Source organism: Notothenia coriiceps, unplaced genomic scaffold (assembly GCF_000735185.1).
Source record: "Notothenia coriiceps isolate Sejong01 unplaced genomic scaffold, NC01 NC01_scaffold00011125, whole genome shotgun sequence".
Lineage (NCBI taxonomy): Eukaryota > Metazoa > Chordata > Actinopteri > Perciformes > Nototheniidae > Notothenia > Notothenia coriiceps.
Window position 1 is genome coordinate 6,693 of NW_011343826.1, and position 22,539 is coordinate 29,231.

Sequence of the window (22,539 nt, forward strand, 5' to 3'; positions counted from 1 at the left end):
TAACCCAACAGAGCAACACTGGTTTATTCTCTGATGTTCAAATTGAACCATGGTTGCATTCATCTCACAGTAGCATGTGTGTTTGTTTGCAGCACATGTGGAAACATCTGTGTGCCGAGGTGGAGACCGTATGCCCTGACATGGTTCTCCTCTCTGCATGCCCTTCCGCCGTGTTTGCTGTAATGTAAATGACATCTGTCTGTTTTCTTTGCTTTGGAGAAACAAATGAAGAGCTCGGGGCAAGAGCACCATCTCTCCTGCCAGTAATAATAAGAGACAGCAAAGGTAGGCTTGGCACGATGCCTCAACTCAAAGACTCCAGCTAATAAACACCAAAGGGGGGGGGGGAGATGAAGTCATGTGCTCAAAGGTGCACACTCATCTTTACATTGCCTATACATGTTGCATGTGAACAAATCGGATGTGCCTGACCTTTCATGATGATATACCGACCTCGTTGTTTGCACTGCTTTCTCCTACTCTAACTCATCTGAAAGAACTGCATGTTTGCATGGGATGATGTCGCCAAAGACACTCATGATCGCCGCTATCACACCGAGGCAAAGCCAGAGGAAGGAGAGGTAAACTAATTGAAAGCCAAACACTCCACGGCCCACTGGGACCGCCCTCTCTTGTCCGTGTGTGAAACGTGCCGAATGCTCTGTATTTGAGGGGGAAATCAGATTGTACAAATGACATGGAGTCCCCTCCGCGGCGCTGGAGCCTCCTCGTGCAGCGCGGCGCGTGGAGCTGAATGCTGGAGGAACAGCTTGGCGCCTCCCTCAGGATCAGACCTGTCGACGGGCTGCAGCTGTGTGGAGAATTGTCATTTTTAAATATTCACATATTTAATCAGTTGAAAGGGCTCTCGTAAACACACGTACACACTCTCCCGCGCAGACAGACATGAGGTGAGGGGGGGATGTGGAGGATGTGCCGTAGGGTTTGTTTGCAAGAGGAAATATTTATATTGTGATTATGGTGAGCATGACACCTGACATTTCTCTGTGTTTTGTCTTTATATTTCTGTTATAAATTCTTGTCTTTTCTATTTTGCTTTTATTACATTTTGGCTCGACAAAAATCGTTTTTAAATGTGCTTTATAAATAAAACTTGATTTGATGGTTTATGATTGTGCGATTCTCTCAGCCGCTTTCAATACTTCATGTAAACATATGTGTGTGCATTAAGCAGCACATTGAAGGTTTGTATGTCAGTATTGTGAATATTTTTTTATTTTTGATTCTGTAAAAGCAACAGCTCCATTAGCAATGTCAACCCAGAAGGGAATTGAATTGCTTTATGAATCATTGGAGAAACAATTAAGAGTCTCAACTACCAATACCTTTCCCTTTTTTTCAAATGTTGGTTTAGAAAGGAAGTTGCCCTTGACTGAATCAGAATCAATTCAAAAACTAATGAAGTCTGAAGGCTTGTTTTGAAAAAATGAGGTTGACAGAACAGAGAAAAAGCATCTGATTCAGACAGCTTGTACAAAACAAACATGACAATAACCGGCCTCTCTGCCATCACTCAGGGCAGGGACTAAATGGAAGTGACGCTTGACTAAAAGTATTATAACAGGAATTAATTCCATGTTACACCCAGGAGGATAAATGAGCTCGCTGACGGTGTGAAACTGCCAAATGTTCCTGGTACTGTGGTGAGATTCAGCATCAATTAGCTGTGTGCATGGCTCTGACCTGTCACTGAGAAATCTGAGCACCTTTCATCACACCGTGAGAGGCATCATCTTTAATCATGTGTTGTTGCTCCGCTTTTTTTCTGGGGTAAAAATATGTCCCTACGCCATGCCGAGTCCCCAGACAGCACTGTTGTTTACTGCCGATTAACAAAGGGAAGGGAAGTCAAGAGTGTGACACCAGGTAACGGGGATGAGGTGCCACGACGCCGCCTCAGCGGGAGAACGAGAAGAATCCCGAAAAGAAAGTGTGAGAGGGAAAGGAGCAAGGCATCGAGGCGGAAAGAGAAGAAACAAAGAGAAGAAATGAACAGGGAGAGGCAGAGTGACATACCTCCCCATCAATCTTCATTTTGAATCCCCCCAAACAGAATACACAAAGAGGGATGTCATGCATTCCTCAATACTGTACCAAAGCAGCAAAAAGAATGGAAGATTGCCAGGAACTGCAGACAGGACTTTATTTAGATCATGTGAAGTGAATAATAGTGGTTATAACAGACTTCAGGAGAAGGACAGGACACAGAATAACAACGATGGGTCTCAAAAGCTAATATACCCTTTTCTGATAGCCTTAACTTTATTTAATTCATCTCTTTGGTTTTGACTTACTCCAATCACTAGAAAACTGTTCACGTTTGCAGCATTTCACCTCGCACACCTCTCACTTTACATTAAAGACACGAGTGCTGCCAGGAATATTAGATGAGATTGACTTTATTGATCCCGTGTTGAGAAGTGGTTTTGCCTCAGCAGCATGTAAACAAGGTATTTGCATGAGCTACAATTCAAATGAATAGAACATTAGCAATAAATATACTATATATGTTTTTCTATCATGCCTGCAGGGTCTTTGAGGCTCTGCTTTGCATCGTGTTGCACTGGATAATATCTCTAAGAAAACACGGAACAATTCATCATGTGCATGCAGTCGCAAAGTTCTTTAAGGAAGCTGCAGCCATAAAAGTCGTTTTTGCATTATTGAACGTAACTGTGAGCATTATCAAACTGAATTCAGGCCATGTTATAAAACCCAAAATCTAGAGAAATTCTTGCTTCTTAATAATTACCCCCCACTGAGGTGTAAGCACGAACACACACACACACACACACACACACACACACACACACACACACACACACACACACACACACACACACACACACACACACACACACACACACACACACACACACACACACACACACCCTTCCCCCCTGACCCCAAACTAAGTGTTTGACTCTGCAAACATTTTAAGGAGAAACTAATGAGAAGTGACAACGAGCAGAAGCAGGATGACACATCTTCCCAACATTACTGTGGGCAACATCAAAATCTTTGTAATATCCTAAAAATACACTTAAAACAGAAGCGGGGAGCCTGCCAAAGGATCAAACCGGCACGAGTGGTGCACCAGCTGGTGCCGTGGAGAATACCTTGGATTCTGCAGAACGCCCGGGTCAGAGGAAGAGCAGTTTGTTAGTGACGAAGATGAGTAACAGGAAGCAGGAGGGAGTGTTTGAGTGCTTCTGTTTGAGGTGCTTTCAGCTGCCTTCTTACTGTACGTCACAGCATTTTGGAACCAATCCAAAAATCTGATTAAATATAAATACCCCGACTTTATCGCAGACTTGAATGGAGTTTATTCTCCATCAAAGTAAATCAGCATTATGAACGTGTATGTTGCGTACCTGCTTGGAGGAGCTCTGTCCTAAACAGTGTTGGGCAAGTTACTTCCAAAATGTAATACATTGCATATTACTGTCTTTTTTTTTGTTTTTTATATTACTTTTGAGTTACTTTCACCAAAATAACCGAAAAAGAATGGCTAGGTATTTTAAATGCTGAAATGTAGTTTAGTGCAGCTCATTATACATCCAGTGAAGGGCCATGTGGTGTAGCATAACAACTGTGTAGGCCCTTAAGGCTACTAACAACTTGTATTACACGGCTTAGTTGAATACTCGATTCTGATTGTAAATTCTTAACATGTGACACGTTGTTAATACAGCAGTACAGACCGCTGTCAAGGACTATAATGAAGGTTGCTAAGGAGGATCCAGAAAGAGAAAGGAAAAGAGGTTAAAAGACGGAGCGCTGGACGTCAGATAAATCACCAGAAGAAGGCAGACAGGAAGTAAACACTAACAGGACACGGAATGGGCTCTGTAGTTTGTTTAGTATATGGCCGTGTACAGGCCCGGGTCCAGAACAAAATGACTCAGGGTGCCTCTGAGATTACAGGGGGCGCAGCAGCAGTAGGTTTACATGAGCAATAGTGGCCGGCAACAGCAATGAGAAATAGCATTGATGGTCCCCAATGAACAGATTATGGCATTTGTTATGTTTTGAAACCAAGCAAGTGAGAACATTTCAAGTGAGTTAAAAGTGCAATCCTGAAATATTTCATATAGTCCAAAGTGGACTATGGCAAAGAAAAGCACAAAAGCTTCAAAACTGTACTGATAAAACAAATGAGAACATATTGTAAATCAAGGCAAATATTATTTGAACCAGCTCATGGTTTGAAATGGCAAACATTGAAAAGCAAAAGTATTATTAAAACCATGCACTACATCATCACCTTGGTCCCATCATATACTCTGGGAAGAGAATATTTACTGTGCTTGAAAACTGGTATCACATCATCATGTGAGGTTGACTTTGTGACCTGGAGAACATTTCAGCTGCAACATTAGCTTGTTGATAAGCTTGGGATATGAGATATTTTTGTTGCCATTCGTGGTGAAGGCATCTGTGGTTTTGTATGCATTATTTTTGACCGAACATTTCTACAGGCATGGCAGAATATGGCACTATTTTCACATGAATATTCCATTGTCTATTTGTATACCACGAGCTGCAAAATGACCGCCTAACCCCACTGTACAGGCGGGTACTTGTTTAGATATACCTGGGCAGGCTCTGTTTTGCCCTGATATCCTGGCACCTGCGGGCCACAGAGAGGCGGCGTAGTTTCGGGCGACGAAGACTGCCCACAACGGAGGGTAACGTGATGTCCCCATCTTACCTGTTGCCACTGTCTGCAGTAGATGCAGTGTTGCTGGTGTTTAGTGATGGTTGCTTTAACCATTTTTGTATCAATGATTATCCACAGACAGTGTTGGGTGTAACGCGTTACAAAAGTAACGGAGTTACAGTAATATATTACTTTTTGCTGTAACGAAGTAATGTAACCGTTACTTTTGTAACGCGTTACACCCAACACTGTCTGTGGATAATCATTGATACNGTTTGCGGGTCGGAGGGGTCGAAGTCTTCTTCGAGGGACAGTCGGAGGCAGTCGACGACGGACCTGAGCAGAGTACAGGGAGAAAGTAATGAAGACGAAAGAAGGAAGAACCAGACCTGGTCGTCCTTCACACTCAATGTACAGTCAACTCCCAGAACCCGTCGAAGAAGGAGAGACCAGACAATCAGTTGTACACCAGGTCTTGACGTCGTCACTAGGTCGTCTTCTGACCCTAGTCTGTGTACTACACCTCCGAGGACCTCGAGAACTACACTCTCTTACTAAGAACGACCCTGTCCAGAAGTAGTGAGGTAAGAGAGGAACTTCATGAGTGAGGAAGACCCGCAGTAGTCACTTCCGGGAGCATGAAGACAGTGGGACAGGTGTGTGAAGTCCTCCCTAGACTAAACCGGCGACGTCCAGACCTTCAATAGGTCTGCTCTCGGCTCCCTTCGTCGAAGGGGACTACTCCAAACAGTCGTCGTGCAACTGACTCCTGACGACTCTCTGTAGTCTGTGGTTGAAGTAACAAAGACTTCAGGTCTCTTCTCAGACGAAAGTAGGGTCGCGCAGTTTTCTACTCGTTCGTGAAAACGTCTGTCGGTCGACCGACGACGACACTCGAAGACATTCCAACCTACCTTTTGTAAACCTCGTTGTACCTCGTCGGACTCTTCTGACATTGACGAGTGGAAACTAGTCCAAGTCGAGGGACTTCTCTCGCCCTAGTGGTCTTGACTGCAGAACCAAAGGGTTTGGGAGCCGGTCAGGTCTCACTTGTAGGACGTGACTCTTCGAAAAAGGTTTGAGGGTCGCTTGAGGCACCAGTCCTTGCGAGACTACTCTCAGACAACCAGTCCCCATTGCCGAAATTTTCTACAAAGGACCGTGAACTAACCTCACAAGTACCTCCAGAGGAAGAACCTTCGACAGAGGTCGACGGGAGTGGAAGTACAACCCATAACTTTGGAGAAGTGAAGACCGGAACCACTACAAGAAGTAGTACTTTTATTCTTCGAGTCACTTCTACCGGACAACCCTCCTCCCGCAAAGTGAAGACTAACCCTAGTAACTATTAATAGAGAGTGTAAGGTTTGAACATCTGAAGAAAGGAGACATCATGTTCTACCAAGAAGACCTGCAGCGCTGTGGTCTTGATCTCACCGAGGCCTTGGTGCACTCAGGAGTTTGTACACAGATCTTCAAAAGAGAGAGTGTGATCTTCAGGAAAACAGTCTACTGCTTTGTTCATCTGAGCATTCAGGAGTTCCTGGCTGCAGTCTACATGCTGCACTGTTACACCATCAGAGACACAGAGGTACTGAAGGGCTTCCTGAAGAGAGACTGGCCCTATGAGAACAGTAACAGCAGAGATCAGGAGTACCCATCCCTGGATGTCTTCCTAAAAGGAGCCATGGCGAAATCCCTCAGAAGTAGAAATGGCCACCTGGACCTGTTTGTCCGCTTTCTCCACGGCCTCTCTCTGGAGTCCAACCAGAGGCTGTTAGGAGGCCTGCTGGGTCGCACAGACAACAGACCAGAAACCATCCAGAGAGCCATCAGCAACCTGAAGAGATGAGAGTGATGATATCTCTCCTGACAGGAGCATCAACATCTTCCACTGTCTGACAGAGATGAAGGACCTCTCAGTACATCAGCAGATCACAGAGTTCCTGAAGTCAGGGAACAGATCAAAGGAACTCTCTGTGATCCACTGCTCTGCTCTCGCCTACATGCTGCAGATGTCAGAGGAGGTTCTGGATGAGTTTGACCTGAGTCAGTACAACACATCAGATGAGGGGAAACGGAGACTGATTCCAGCTGTGAGGAACTGCAGGAAGGCCAGGTGAGTCCAGATGTGATTCACTTTATAAACTGATGTGGATCAGGAGTTTAATTATTCAAATAAACACGATAACATTTCTGCAGTTTAAATACTGAGAGGCGACATGTCAAACACATGAAGGACTTTAGAGGTTCATCAGCATGTGATCACACCACACAGCAGGACTTACATTTATCAGTTATTATCAGTGTTGGGTGTAACGCGTTACAAAATTAACAGAGTTACAGTAATATATTACTTTTTGCTGTAACTAAGTAATGTAACGCATTACTAATGAAATGTGGGTAATATATGACCCGTCAAACGCCAGCAACACTGCATCTACTGCAGACAGTAGCAACAGGTCAGATGGGGACATCACGTTACCCTCCGTTGTGGACACTAGCTTACTCCCGCCTGACTCGCCGCCCTCGCCCCCGGAGCAGCAGTCTTNGGGCAGAGAGAAAATATAATTAAAAAAATGTTTCACATTCATGGGTCTTTTTCAGCCATTATGAAAAACATGTTGACAATACACTGTAGAAAACTGCAGAATACAACATTTCTACAACATCTTAGAGAACTTCTGAAAAACTTAAGTTAGTGCAAAATCTACAGCTCGACCATGCTACACATGTTAGTGCAAAATCTACAGCTCCTCTACCACAACCATCAGCAACAAGTGGACATGAAGAATTACATGAACTACATTTTGCTAAATCTACCGCCGGGCATAAACAGAAGGGCAACCATGGCAACCATGCTCGGGGGTCTTTTGGTGTATTTTGTGGCAAAAGTACAGCGCCACTTACAGGCCCGGCATATGTACTACAGTGTCTCCAGCGCTTACGAGCGTCTCGCTTGTCCAGTGGTCTCGTGTGAACGGACACGTTAAATGAGTCGAATGCGTGTGAACGGAAGACTTTTTTGATAAAGAATTCGGTCCGTTTGCGCTACCGGGTAAATGGGGTCTTACTCGTACAATAAAGGCAAGAAATATAAAAAAACACCTACAATTGATAGGGTAAGTAAGGAAAAAGAGGAATTAAGCAGCTGCATTGGTGAAGCCTCCCCTGTAGTCTGACCATGAACAAGACAACAGAAAGACAAAAGAGATGGGGGGTACAGCTGAGGTGAATGGGTTGATAAGAGAGGATATGGAGGTGGAGGTAAAAGCGAGGATTGTGTAGAGAAGGGGGACAGTAAGGGAGAAGGGAGGAAAGGCAGAGATAGGCAGTATGGGTCGGGATGGAAGAAGCTTTTTCCTCCACAAAAGCCCAACTGTCTCTCAGGGACAGTACAGGACTCTCCATTCACACCCCCTTATCAGCAGGCCGCTCCCAATCAACTCTCAGCCTCTTGAAGGTCAGATCAGATTACCCAATCACACATCTTCTAAATCCACTTTGCCCCAGTTAAGATGTGTGTAAAGATATCAGACAAACGATCCAGCACAGCAACAGATGTAGACATTGTTTCACGTTCCCAGAGCACTGCCGCTCAACTGTTGCTTAATCCCCATGAGGGGCTGCTCCGAAAAGTGTGGAAAGTCCTGTGGTCCTGTTAAAGGGCCAAGTGGAACTTTTATACAGTGGCTACTTAAGTAAGTGCAAGTGAATACAGCATCAGCAGAGGTGGAAGAAGTATTCAGATGCTTTACTTGGGTAAAAGTACCAATACATTATGTCAAAATACTTAAATACAAGTAACAGTCCTGCAACCAACATCTTACTCAAGTAAAAGTACACAAGTATTATCAGCAAAATGTACTTAAAGTATAAAAAGTGAAGGTTATCATAGTGCAGAAAAATGGCCTTTATGTGTGTATATAATTATATTGATATACTGTATGTAACATTTCTAGATAATATTGTTGCATCAAGTAGCATTTGACTGTTTTTGTGAAATATTTAAATAATTTGATTCTTGTGACTTATTTTTAGAGCTGTAATTTCTTAGAAGTATCTTAAGCTGTTTAATTAATGTAGTGGAGTCAAATGACATTTTTCTCACTTTTAAATGTAGTGGAGTATAAAGTAGCATTAAATGGAAATACAAGTACCTCAAAACTTTATTTAAGTACAGTACTTGAGTATATCTACTTCCCACCTCTGAGCAGCGGAGATGACTAAAGGTGAGGAACAAAGTTGGTTTTGGCGCTCAGAGGAAGTGTAGACTCAATCAATATGAGTCAAGCATCTTAAGTATTACTCACACCGGGATTCATTAAAAAACGTAATAACAGACTGCCTGAGGGCTCTGCAGCAGATGTATTGCCTCTGATAGTGAACATATGAATTCTATAAACGGCAGCCACCAAAGCTGTGTTTATGGAGGCAGACCTTCAGCAGACAAAGACAGGTCTCTTCTTGACCAGCCAGGACACACACGATCATCTTCTGGAGCCCAGAGGAGCCGGAGCAGCATATTGCAAAGAGCTGACAGTCAGCAAGGCTAATGCTCCGCAACTATGAGGGCCTTGTTTTGGAAGTATCACTTAATAAAGTGCTATGAAACTGGAGGAGAGGAGGGGGAGACAGACAGAGAGGGAGAGCACTGGGCTAGTTGAACCCTGCCCCGCTGATCACTGCGCCCAGCCATCCGAGCAGACTGGCTTCACAGTCAAGGAGGCACTGCTGCATTTAGTTTTAGATGCAATATGTATCATCGTTTTGTGTATTTTAAATATTGTTTTCGATAAAATACATTTATTTATTTCTAAGGCCTTCTTCTCTTTAGTGTACCACTGTATTGCTTTGTTGGCCACTTATTGTTTTTAGTTGATGGCAGCTGTGTAGCACTATCACCAAAGCAATAGAAATGTCCTTGGGGACCAAAAAACCTTATTTAAAGAATCTAAAATCTTTCACACATGTAGCGAAAAACACTTAGGTTTGTAATGTTCATTGTTTGGTCTTCTCACTTGTTTTTAACGCAAAAAGATTTAGAATTCTGTTGCTTCACTTTTTTTCTCATGTGATGTTTTAAAGAGTAAAAAATAAATAAAAGTACTCGTGAAAAGTTACGAAAAACCAGACGCAGTAACCCTGTGTGCCATCTTGAGGTAGGAAAAGTAATAGCTTTTGAAGTTTGATAGCAGGCGGGTCGTCATAATTACAGCCTTTTATATTCATATTATTTTGACGTGTTATTTTAGTCTATCATAATTCTTGTTCCAGTTAAGTGTGACTCTTGGACAGTGACGAAACAGCCGTCCTTTTTGGACAATATTATGCTTTTTGAAAGTGATTGAGTGAGTGAGCTATAACCCACTTTCATGGGGTTTGTTACTTCCAGCAGTGACACCAAGCAGTAGCTGCTGAACACATTATTGTAATTGAATCATGTGCATTAGTGACTGATTGTAGGAGTAGAGAGAGATGGTGTAACAGAGACAGCCTAAAGGTAAAGGTCTCTCACCTTTGGTCCTGCCTGTATTATTAGCGTTACAGGTGTAGAGTTCCAGGCTGAACTTGAGAGGAGCGTATTCTCCACCGGTATCGATCTTTGGCAGGGAAACCTGACACAGGACAGAGACAATACAACTTTTGACATTTTAGAAATACTGTCAAGGACAAAACACTATTTTAAACAACGTTAGGAACTATGCTTTAGCAACAACACAAATAAACACAGATGGAAATAGATAAAAAATATAGCGTATATATAAGTAGGAATTACTGTTGAAATCAAATGTTCAAGACAGTAGATTGCAAGATTCTTAACCTTCGTTGAATTTCATATCGGAAGAATCAATTTCTGCCAGAATTAGTAGACACAATGGTCATCGGTTTCATATATCAATGTCTATTCAGCTTTATTTTTAGATTTGGAAACTTGGAAATGTTTTTATTGCACCCTCCCTCCCTGCAGTACCTTAAACAGAGGCTTCCATGTCCGGTCCAGATGTTTGAAAGTCTCAGGGACACCGTAGGAAGTCTTCTGATCGGCATTCTGCTTCCTGTCCGACCCTGACTGGCTCAACAGTTTTGTCACTCGCACATCCCAGAACATTAAAGTACTTTAAAGGGAGACAAATGAAACATTAACTTTATTTAAGTATACTTGAATCCTATTGTTTATACACACTGTGAATACTAACTGATATGGACTCAACCACTTTAACACAAATCTATGGACATTACCTGGTCTTCCATATATGCTTGCTGTGTTCATTTTCTTACATTTAAAGTGAACATTTTCTTTTACCTACCAGTCTGGGGAGCAGGTGACGACCTGAACAGATACGTTGTTCTTGTTCTCCACTGGTAAGCCCAACTTGGTCACCTAATCAGTAAGAGAGTCGCAAAATCAAGAAAGTGTCTGTCAGGCTTAGTGAGAGCTGATTATAGTGAAAGAAAAAAGGTTGCAGAAGATATATGGGAGCTTAATGTGACCCCAGGGGCACTTTGATGATTGCCTTATTTTACTTATCCACACGAGTGCCAGTGCTTGTCATGATTTATGATGTAGACACGAGGGACAGACACCAGTGGGAAACCAACATTAATTGTTTCATAGAGAAAACTCAAGCAACATGCTGAGGTTCTGGGAACTGTGATAATGTATAGAATCTGTGTGAGACCACTTAGCTCATTGTTGTTGCATGTGGCTGCAACTATTATCTTTCAGTGTTGTTACTGCACTTCTTTGCGCTGGGTTACAGACCAAACCCCATCGAGTCACTGCAGCAAGTTAATCAATATATTGTTAGCTGTGCAGTAAAATACATTCTATGTTATTATATGCTAAATGTTGTGGCAGTGGTGCATTGGAGCAATGATAGTTCTCTCCCACAGTGTTCTCCTTGCATACTCCTCTGTTGAACCTTTACATTTCTATCATTATATCCTCCATATGTTGAATGATTGGCCTCTCAGTCTTTTGGCTGCCCTAATACTCCTCTGTGTCCACTATGTTCTTACCTCCTGTTCCAATTGTTTGCATTCAAGCGGCTTTTAGCCTTAGTCAGATAAAACTCTGTCAATATTTTAAAACTAGATATATAAATCATTAGAGCAATGGCAAACCTGGATCTCTAAGTGTTTCATGTTTATTTAGCAATTGAAGACTTAGGTTGGAAGGATTCAAATGTACTCCTTTTCTGTGTTGGAAACAATGTCCCATGTTGGCTTAAGATATGATAAAAGAAGCTAGAGATTAGGAAAACATAAAGGAATATTTAGCTGTGTAGTCACACCAAACATATTTTCATAATCAACATAACATACATACTAATGAACCCCAGTGGAAGGTTCCAACACCTACCCACAGCAGTCATGTTTTAAAATCCCAAGAAATAACTTGTGATCTTGTATTCTGCATATTGGATTTTAAGTTGTTGTTTCTTCCCACCCTTCTGCACTTCAACTCTGCGTACCTCAAATGTTGGTGGCAGCCACTGGACATCAGTAATTGGCGCTTTGTGGCTGCTCTCTAATGCAGACACAGCACAGTAGCGCACAACAGGTGTCTTATTCTCTTTGTTGTCATCGAGGTCCTGGTGGCACGTCAGACACAAAAGGCACAGCATGTACAGTGAGCTCGGACAATTCAATCTAAATGCAAAGGCCTTTGACAAGCAGTCAGGCCATACCAAAATCGTGCAAAAGGAAAGTATGCATCACAAATTATGATTGGACAATTTGAATTGTTATTTTCTGGATTTAACAGCTTTTCTAGTTCAGTTCTTGTCAGCTGATATCATTCACATTCACTGTAACACAAAATAAAATGGGACACACTAATAATGTTGACATTTACAAGTGTGAAATGGTCTATACTGGAAAAATGAAACTCTAAATACTGTCACTATAATATTAAAACAGGCATAGACTTTGGAACAACGGTTGTTTTCTTCAGTAACACTGTGCAGCGCTCATGCAGTTAAAAGTGAATGGTGTGAACAGAACAGAAATCTATACAGGAGGATTGTAATTCTTCGTTTATCTGATAAGCTAGCAACAGGTGCTGCTGTGGCGCAGCTTTCACAGCACCCAACATGGACATAAAGCCTTTTCAGCAGATACAACTGCCATTGTTTACAGTGCAAACACAAGGGAGCGCAGTGATCTGATTTGCTTGTGTGTTATCTTCTATGTGGGCAGACTATGGTGGAGGATGGAAAGGCCTGTGTAACAGCTGGAGTATGTGAGCTGATGCTGTTGACTTTAGGGAATGAAGAGCAAACAAAGACAAAGAGAATAGAGGGAGAGGTGGGAGAGGGTAAAGCAACAGAGAGGGACGTAGTGAGGAAAGGGATGGAGACAGCTGTTCCACTGTAGAGGCAATAAACAAACACAAAGCAAATGATGGCTGGATGATAGGGGCCGATATGCCTATTTAAGTACTGCAGCCGAGTGGAAGATGTCAGTGAAGGTCAGTCTTTAAGGGACATAACTGGCTTCCCATGTGGTGTCCGCACGCCTAGCGTTAATCTCCATGCTATGTTGTTGGCTAAAACCGAGCCCTGTTTTTGTCACGTATTATTATCTCTCCATTTCCCTACCTATCTGTATCACTCTACATAAAAATATCTAAACAGGGCCGCTTAGAAATAATAATTTATTATGACGTTTAGTCAAAAGAAAAAACATTTTGGACGTTTTTGTCCCTAGTCAAAAGGTGTTTGATCACTTCAATCTGTCTGTGGTGCTTCTATGAGGCCTAATAAGCTGATTTCGTTTAGCAGTAGGGTCATGTAAGGATATAAACTTGCTTTCTGATGTACTCCTGGCATTAGTACGTATGCAGAACTAGTTTTGACAGCTGGGACTGGCTTGAAAAGGACCATTAGGCCACTGCATTCCCTTCTAATGAAAGAGTGAGGATGAGGGGAGAACTCAGGAGTCACCGTATCATCATCTCACTCTGTCATACAGCACAGCCTGTCTTTAAAGCAGATCTGCTGCATGCTTTGATAAACTGAGGGCACAAACTTGAATAAACCAAGCTAACATCATCGGCAGCCATAGAATTATAGTAACTGATACCACATGTAGTACACCAACACAGAACATCATGTATTATTGTATCAACATTATGCACATTAGAGAAAGTAAATAGGTACTTACGAATGTGTCAGTGTTGAGTGAAGCCTTTTTGCCTGGCTGTGTTCCCTGTAGGTGTATGACGTGAGCAGAAATGTCCCACAACACCACCTGAGACAGCAGCAACACAAAATCAGTAACTGGAGATCAGAGCCAAGTGCAGAATACACTTCTTGTGTAAATAAACACAATACATTGGTTTACATTTTGATTAAAACAAGGGAACAGTACATTGGATCTGTACAGGATATGCTTGTCAGGACTGAGGGTCTATTTCATAATTTGCACTTGTATTGAAAAATTGAAAAGTGGCAAGTTACAAAAGCTACTTCAAGGCAGCAGATGCAGCAAACCACAGATGGATAGCAGAGTCAAAGTCAGCACCTGGCCATTCACGCAGCCGCCAACGATAATATTTGGATCAGAGGGGCAGAACTCAAAGGCAAAAATGTCATCTGGGCACTCCAGCAGCAACTGCAAACACAAAGAAACCCACGGACAGGGCAGAAATATTATATTTCAGAGTAGACATTTCCATGTATTGGGTGCTTTCCATCCCAAATGTTTATTTATTCCAGTCTCCCCACTTAGAGTTTGACTTTTAATCCACAAAACCGAGTGCATACAGTATTCCATTTCATCAGGCATAAGAGGGAAAGGATCCAGGAGGAATAGGATGGTATTACAGAGAGGTTTTCCATTTTCCAGCAGTATGTTTGAATCTCCTGCAGTTAAAAAATAGCTTAACAATAGCACTCCACACACTAACTTAATATATGTATTTCATTCTTATAGAGTCTCCAGTTTATTCTACACAGTACCCTTTGTCATTTTGATCACTGCTCCAGTAGACGGTGAAACTAAAGCATGACACATGAAGAGGTGAAGGGCTACGTCATGCAGAACTCATATTACTTTTGAGTGATTAAGCAGCTCAGTTTTATTGATTGAGTGCCTGGGGCAAATCAATAGGGCCTCTCAAATGTTTGCTTAAGCAAATAAAAGGATTGAATGACAGGAGAAAGCAGATCCTTCCTGCCATATATTATCACAGTGCGTCAAACAGACATGAGGTGAGAACTAGCTTGTGAGCTGTCAACGAGAGATAGAAATAGGCTGTATTCAATCTATTCTTCCACCTGTACACTATCCACCATCATTTACAATTTCCATACCTGGGGATTAGACGGGTCGGAGAAACTATAGAAGACAATGTGAGACGCTCCGACTTCGAACGCTGAGGACTCATCCATTACCTCCTCCTTCTTTTTTTCTGTCAAAGCCACAGCTAGCACACCTAATACATGAACAAATAATCATACATGCTTCAACACAGCAGAAGGAGGAAAACATAATGTAGTGTTTTAACCTTCCTAATTGACAAATCATTGGCTCAACTCTGATCTCTCTTTTGAATAACATGTTTTTGCTCTGATCACATGATTTGGCACTGATATTATTATTGTGGTCTTGCTGAAGGCTTACTCTCTGAGTGATGACAGCCAGACAACAGCACAAAGCAGGAGTGAAAAAGATGAATGCTTTTACAATGGATGGGTATTTGAAATACTTGTACTTGTCATTGACAGTGACATTAAATGGAGAATGTGTCCATCAAAGTATCAGTCGTTTAAACCGATGATTTAAAACTATTTTTTTTCTGCAAGAACTGCCAGGAAAGTCATTTTGTCAATATTTATGTGTGAGAAGATTTCTATTCAAAGCTATTTGACCACTACACTCCCTGTTTGCTCTTTACCGTAGATGGTAGGGTGCCAGTTTATGCTGCTGATCTTCTTGTCCTTGGTGTACTTCTGGTCTGTGAAGGCCTGATAGAGCATCAAACCTTCAGAAATCTTCCCCGACCAGTCAGCATCATCACCTGCTGTCCCCAGGGCCTTCCAGTCATCGAAGAACACATTCATGATTTCCTCCTGCTGTAGGGCTTGCAAAACTCTGCAAAACAATATTTTAAAGTAAAACTTCTATTGGCTAAATGTGTAAATATGTTACATTTTGTAATCTTTTCATAACTACAGTACAATGTTTCTAACAGGCCAGATGTTCTCTTATCTTTTACCAGGACACAGAGAAGGGTGGAAGGTCATGTTTGGTTACCTACACTCAAAGTACACTCACTGGGAAGGTTAAGGTACTTCCTTTGAACAGTGTAATGCTCCCATCATGGTAATTAGACTCCCACTAATGTATGAGTTTGGAGTGACTATCCATTTTTGTACACAAAGAAGACACCATGATTTTCATCTTACCTGGGGGTCACGGAGTTGCAGAAATGCTTCAGATTCTCACGCTGGTGGATGTTCTCCTTATCTCCATCGCTTAACTCTCTTGGCGTGTACTGAGTAAAGATATTCCTCTTAAACTTCCTGTAAGGTGTGCAAAAATAACGATACAATATGTGAAGGTGGAGGTACTATTAAAGGTAATAAAGAGAGAAAAGAACATGAAAGGCTAATGCTATTTCATGAATGCGTCAGCTATATCATCTGAACCACCTGAGTATAAAGCTTATAGGCACGAGTTCCAGAAAAATAAAAGTCACACAAAGGCTTTTTATACAGCGTTCAGTGTTAAAAACGTATGTTCTAAATCCAGAAGGTGTTGGCAGATACTGTTAGTCCTTTCCCCCTGCAGAACAAATCCATTTTATGTGTACTGATTTTCTGGCATACCACTGAGTCTGAGAACTGCTGCTCTGCATTCTGGGAACAGCCTGCATCCCGCAGTCCCTCTGCATCTGTTTGATTCTGAATCTGCTGTCTTGGAAGGGAACACACTCCATGTAGGCATCAATGTTACGCTCAGAAAAACAGACTGGAGCGCCAAACTTCCTCCTCACTCTGGAGAACTTGTACCACAGCTGAAGACAAAAATAAACCCAATAGAGATGTGTAATGGAAGTAAGAAAGTAAACCTGATTTCAAATGCTTTCAAAAGCTGCAGTACCTTTTCCCTGCTCTCTTTGAAAGATTCCTCATCTATTTCCTGCTCACTACCAAGGGATATCCATGGCTTCGGTTCTGATCTTCCAGTTTTATTAACTTCATTCTCACAAACCTCTGGTGCCTCAGGCTGTGGGGGCTGCAGAGAAAATTACAATTTGACAAAGTATTAAGAACAGGTAACACACTATAATAAAAGCCGATAGCTAAATGTGAAATCTGCCCACATGATCACACTTTCTACAACAATATTTGAGCTAGAGCAAGATAGGGAAGTAGGTATTGAATTCCTTTTGGTTTAGTCGACCATTGAAAATATGCCAGCTGTGAAGGCCAAATGGGCCGCTGATAGCAGCCATTGCTCATTGCGATAAGTGATAAAGTAGTGTACATAACTAAAGTATAAAAGGAGAGTAAATGACACAGAACAATACTGGATTGAAATAAATAGTGGCGCCACTCCTGTGCTTATGTTCATGATAAATGGCTAAGGCATTTATTCTCATTATAAGGAAGATAACATATTTAGTCAGTAGTTTACCTACTGCACCACTTCTCAAACACACAGTAGTAGACAGTGTATTACTAAGAACAAAAGGAATAGGTGAACCTCGTTACTAAACCACAGTTTGCTTACATTGAGGATTCTGTCTTTGGCTTCTGGAGTCAGAACCAGGTAGAATAATTGGTCATAGGTGAAGTCCCTGTCAAACACCAGCAGGAGCTCATCCTCTGGGTAATCCTGTCAGGTAGAAGAGTTTGAATTCACAACAAGCAGCTATTTTCACAACAATGTTTCTTTAGAATGAATCAATGTGGTGTCTTGAATTGATTGGGGTCAGTTTTGACAGCAGTAAGACAGAGAGAAAGAACAACACTTACATCCCTTAAAGGTAAGGCATTAACTGTGTCCCAAACCAGAAAGCTGACATTACTTTACACTTAAACAGATGGCTGGTGAATACGTTTATGTACTTGCGCCGCTTTCCCCTTCTACTCAAGTAAGACTCAGATGAGGGTGTTGCACGTTTCCTTGTTCATGTGACGTTTTGGTGTTGTTTTTTTGGTTTTGTCTAGTGGGAACTAAGTAATTTGTGTGTGTTTTTGTGTTTCTCTTATTTTCCTACGATACTGTAATGATTGGTTGTGAATAAGAAAATACGAAGGACAGACCATCTATTTCTATTTCTTTTTTTATTGTGAGAAAGGGGCAGGTTATATAAGATGATGTCCTTCTCCCTGCTCCTTTTCAGACATGGTGTGTTTACAGAGAGAGAGAGTTTTGTAAATAATTGTTATACATTGAGTTTGTGCATACCACATTAACGGAACAAATACAAAATGAAAAATGAAAGGGTAGTGTCCTCTTGGGTTTTCTCTCTGTTCTCAATTGAGTAATATTCAGAGTAAGAGTGGTAGACACCATGTATTTAATCTTGATCAAAAACATAGGGGAAACGAGGTAAAACGTGTTACTCGGTTACTCTGTTCCCACAGCCCTTGCGTCGGGGTCTATGTATCATCACAGTGTCTGCTGGGTATTGTCTGAGTAATCTGTATGACAATGGATCAGTCTCACCAGCACAATCTGCTTCGCAGGGCTGAAATCGGACACTGCGGCTCTTGTCTTAAGGTCCTGTATGATGTCTTCTTTTTTTAGCAGCTTGTAAGGGCTCTCCCCTGTGACGTCCTCATCCGCACGGCAACCAAAGAGCTCCTGGGTGGCTGATGTCAGGACCATGGGGAGGATATCATCAGGGTGACCTTTGGGAGAAGGGTCATAATCAACATAGGCAGGAGAGATGGTAGACAATGGAAATCATGTTCAAATCAACTACAGGAGATCATATTCTAAATCACATCATGTTTTGGGATTGAATTGATTGATACATAATCTGTATTCAAATCATTTGCATAACAACCACATACAGTAAAGAGTATAAAGTCTCATTAAAATACATAAAATCATAAAGAGTGTTTTTGTCAGATGCAAGTATATTTGATGCTCTCGAAAGTGTTGAAAATGATAATAAGCATCGTAGTGTTTGATGTTGTATGCCGGGTGTAGGTGTTCTGTCTGTTCCACTGGCTTTACCTGCATCACAAATATCACGGTGTCATAATGGAGAAGGTTAAACGTAAGAAAATCAAAGGTTTATTCCTGATTATGTCCAGCATATAAAATGTACATTACTGTTATATCTTGAAAAAAACATAACAAAGGTTGTAGAATTGGTGAAACTGTGATGATGTAAGCAGGATGAGTAAAAACTGTAGAGATGCCACAACTTAGATCAGAAATCTCACTAATCAAGTGATATGCACACAATGGACAGGCTTTCAATTCCCCATGCCTACGGACTGTGACACTGTTTCGTGCCCCTACTTTGTGTGATCAAACACACAACGTCTCTGATCCTTCACCTGCCCCACCCTGCAGTGCGGCCCACCTACAATATCACAGGATGAAATGTAATCCTAGTGAATAGACTACACGCAACGTCCAAACACTTGTAGAAGGACTTATGTTGTTTAGTACACTGGTATGTGAGAGGCAGTTCAATATTGCATGGATTCAGGATATGAACTGCTCATTGTTGCTTTATAAAACCGTAGCACTACACTATCACCCAAAAGGTTTTTCGTAGTACACAATGTATGCCGACTCCTTTATATCTGAGGCCAGGCTCAGTCCAGGGCACATTACAGTAAACAGAGCTCTACATAATGATAGTTTTCATCCTGCTTGCGGTCTCTCTCTTCAAAGTCTTTCCACAAGGTTGCTGAGGGGACGCTGGGAATGCTAAAGTACAGCTTAAGTAACCACTTCCCAGCTGGGCGTGTCAACGTTTTCCACTCACACCATTGAGCCCTAATGCCAAATCATTGTAGTGGAAACTCACACCCGTCATTTCACACAGTTTATGTGTCAACTATGGCATTTGTATTCATGGGATATATTTGCTTGTGAGACTAAGAGAGTGTGATGTGCAATGTTCCATAACCCTAAAGAATGCAATTAAACCGTGTTTGTACGCTGCGCGGAAGAGACGTAACATTTGTCGGGCCTCTTTCCTCTTGTATAATCCACTCAAGCATTTTCTCACTTCATACCGTAAGATATTTATACTGTACATTGAACTTATGATTGTTTTCACATCTGTTGAAACCAAAGAGTTAAAGCCTGAGCAATAGGCATTTATTTGCTTATAAGATTAGATATCACTTGCGTTGTCAATATTCTCGAGAATCCTGTTCAGAGGTGAACACATTCAGTATTTACATTTGTGTGAGTCGGCCACTAAAAGTCGGTCGCCATGAGGTCAACGAATAAAGGCTAGGTTTAAAACCTGGTTTGAGATTTCTATTTGGATCAGGTTGAGGTTAAAGTTAGAGAAAAATGTTTTAGGTTGAGTTCATTTAGGAGGTCTTACAGACTTGCACTTATACTGCCAGATGTATAAGCTAGAAAAATCAGTGAAATCAATGAATAAATGAACAAAACATAGCCATTCTGAATCTGAGGACTCTAAATACCCCTGCATGTAACTCCCTCAAAAGCGAATGATCTCATCTATAGTAAAAAGATATACTTAGTGACCTTCATCTGACCAAAAGCATGTCCTCAAGGCAGGCATGCTGAGAGTAAACTAGACCATGACAATGGGGACTCACAGCTGAGTGCAGAGTTTGCATATAGTTTCCCCCACTCCTTAAAGACATCTCTGAGTGTTAGTCTAACCAACACGAATCTAAATAAATGGTATGAAATGCAGATTGTTTGGGCCTTCCCAATTAAATAATTGAAGGTAGTCAAATACAAATGACTTAATCTAAGTTTAAAGCAATTTATAAAACTAAATATTGAGCCTAACGCTTTAGTAACCTGTATAAGGGTCATGTTACATTTACCAGACCTTCAAAAAATATAATTTAAGATCGTTAAAATTCCCTCAGGGTTCGCCGAAATGTTGTTTGCTTTTAGACAGTCGTATCTATTCCGACTATAGCCAAATGTATGTATAGGCACAAGTTTTACTGACATTTTTTTTCGTTTTGAGAAAACCATAAGAAATGTTGTTTTTTAGGTCATCTACAATATAGTTTAGGATGGGTGAAAAAGTAATGTTGTCTTACCAAGCTTTTCCCCTTGGGCAGGTGACTCAGTCGTCTTGCCTAAATTGGAAGAAACCGTTAGATCATCATGTCATTGATTGTGTCTCTGTTGTATCTTCCTGAGACAAGCGTGCAAGCATTTAGACACATTAACAACATTGCTATTGTTCAGACACTCACCTTTCTTCTTACTGCCTGCACTGCTTGCCACACTTTTTGATCTCTTGGGTGGCATCCTTGCTGTTAGTATTGCTTCGCTAATGAAAGGAAGGACATTTTCGTAAAAATAGTGTTATATTTTTTTTACAAAATACAACATATCCTTATCAATACACACATGCTATTTCATCACCATCTGTCAGAGAGTTACAATGTAATTAGACAGACAGGTAACAGAGAGAGATAGTGCAGACTGCCATGAAGGGTAGCCCAGAATCATTATTCATGACGGTGGCGACATCTTGTGGTTGAAAGGAGAATTTATTCTTTTTTGTATTAGCCATATGAGAAGGAAGCTAACATCTATCTTTAATCAATGTAGTTTATGCACTTGTAAGGGTCTACTGCTGTGAAAACAGTTATCCCCCAAACTGCTCTTCAAAGGTGAAAATAAATAACTAGCCTTTTTTTCATAAAATACACACTTTATGTATTCATGTTAAGTCAAAGGTGGACAAAACTTTCCAATGGAAAACTTCAGAATTGTAATACAAATATGTATATAAAAAGGGAATGTGTCATACAAGGCTGTAAACTATTGAAAATAATCAATAGTTGTATATAAATAAAAACATCTGAATCTTTATGTAACAATATTCATATGAAATAGAAAATGCCACTAAGTCGCTGTGTCACATGAAACAAAGCTTTTGGAAAAAAAAGGATCTTGAATTATATATTTTAGTAAAAACTAAACGTGGGATACATAAGACACATTTATTATAATTGTTTAGCATCATTTTCATGAGCAAGCTGAAAGGAGTTATTGAAAATGCATTGTTTATGTGAAATTCAGCTGGTCATGTACTACTTAGAAAACAAATCTTTTGGATAAATTAATGTATTAATGCAATACGTTTTACAACACAATTTGTAATGTTTTGACTTATTGTACACAATAACTAATTTATTGTGTTTTAACGTTACAGTGTCATAATGTTGTGTGTAAGTTGTTTTGAATTAGCACTTATAACTTTAATGAGTTGTGTTTAACGTCAGTGTCACAGTGTTATAATTTATATAATGGTAGGTAGCCTACTTCACAAAATAAAACAATACAAATGTTTTCAGCTGTTCAGAGTGAAACATTACAGGTCTGCATGGTCTGTTTTCGACGAAAAAGGACAGTCACGTTAATGTTAATTTGGAAATATTTACTTGGAAGCTAAGCTACATAAGCATGGCTAACTGTTCACAATGGTTACAAGAATACACTGTAGTTAACACAGCTTGTTTGTAACTAGTTTTTAAACTAAATGACGGTGCTAATAGCAGTTAACAATAACGTAAATCCGACTAACTTCCATTAAGCCACAGTTTTAAAGACGAATACATAAAGTTTACCGCTTGTTTATCAACTGTTGTTAGCTTTAGTAGTTTTCATCGTCCTCGCTCATCAGTGGCACTGTT

The 22,539-nt window shown here is 41.0% G+C and overlaps 1 protein-coding gene and 1 pseudogene across 1 annotated transcript; one reads left to right on the top strand and one right to left on the bottom strand.

Annotated features, from left to right (window-relative positions):
- Positions 1-519: 519 nt before the first annotated feature.
- LOC104946468 (protein NLRC3-like) lies at positions 520-6,807 on the top strand (annotated as a pseudogene).
- Positions 6,808-8,259: 1,452 nt separating this feature from the next.
- Positions 8,260-22,537, bottom strand: dnai3 (dynein axonemal intermediate chain 3). The gene is made up of 17 exons (XM_010772306.1): positions 22,474-22,537; positions 21,091-21,167; positions 20,932-20,970; positions 18,374-18,558; positions 17,432-17,536; positions 16,799-16,933; positions 16,525-16,712; positions 16,102-16,218; positions 15,591-15,787; positions 15,007-15,128; positions 14,216-14,305; positions 13,856-13,942; positions 12,163-12,282; positions 10,996-11,069; positions 10,659-10,803; positions 10,203-10,302; positions 8,260-8,342 (listed from the first exon to the last, which is right to left on the bottom strand). Exons 2-17 carry the CDS (start codon positions 21,143-21,145, stop codon positions 8,260-8,262), a joined length of 1,842 nt encoding a protein of 613 aa, XP_010770608.1. The 5' UTR covers positions 21,146-21,167; positions 22,474-22,537.
- Positions 22,538-22,539: the final 2 nt, after the last annotated feature.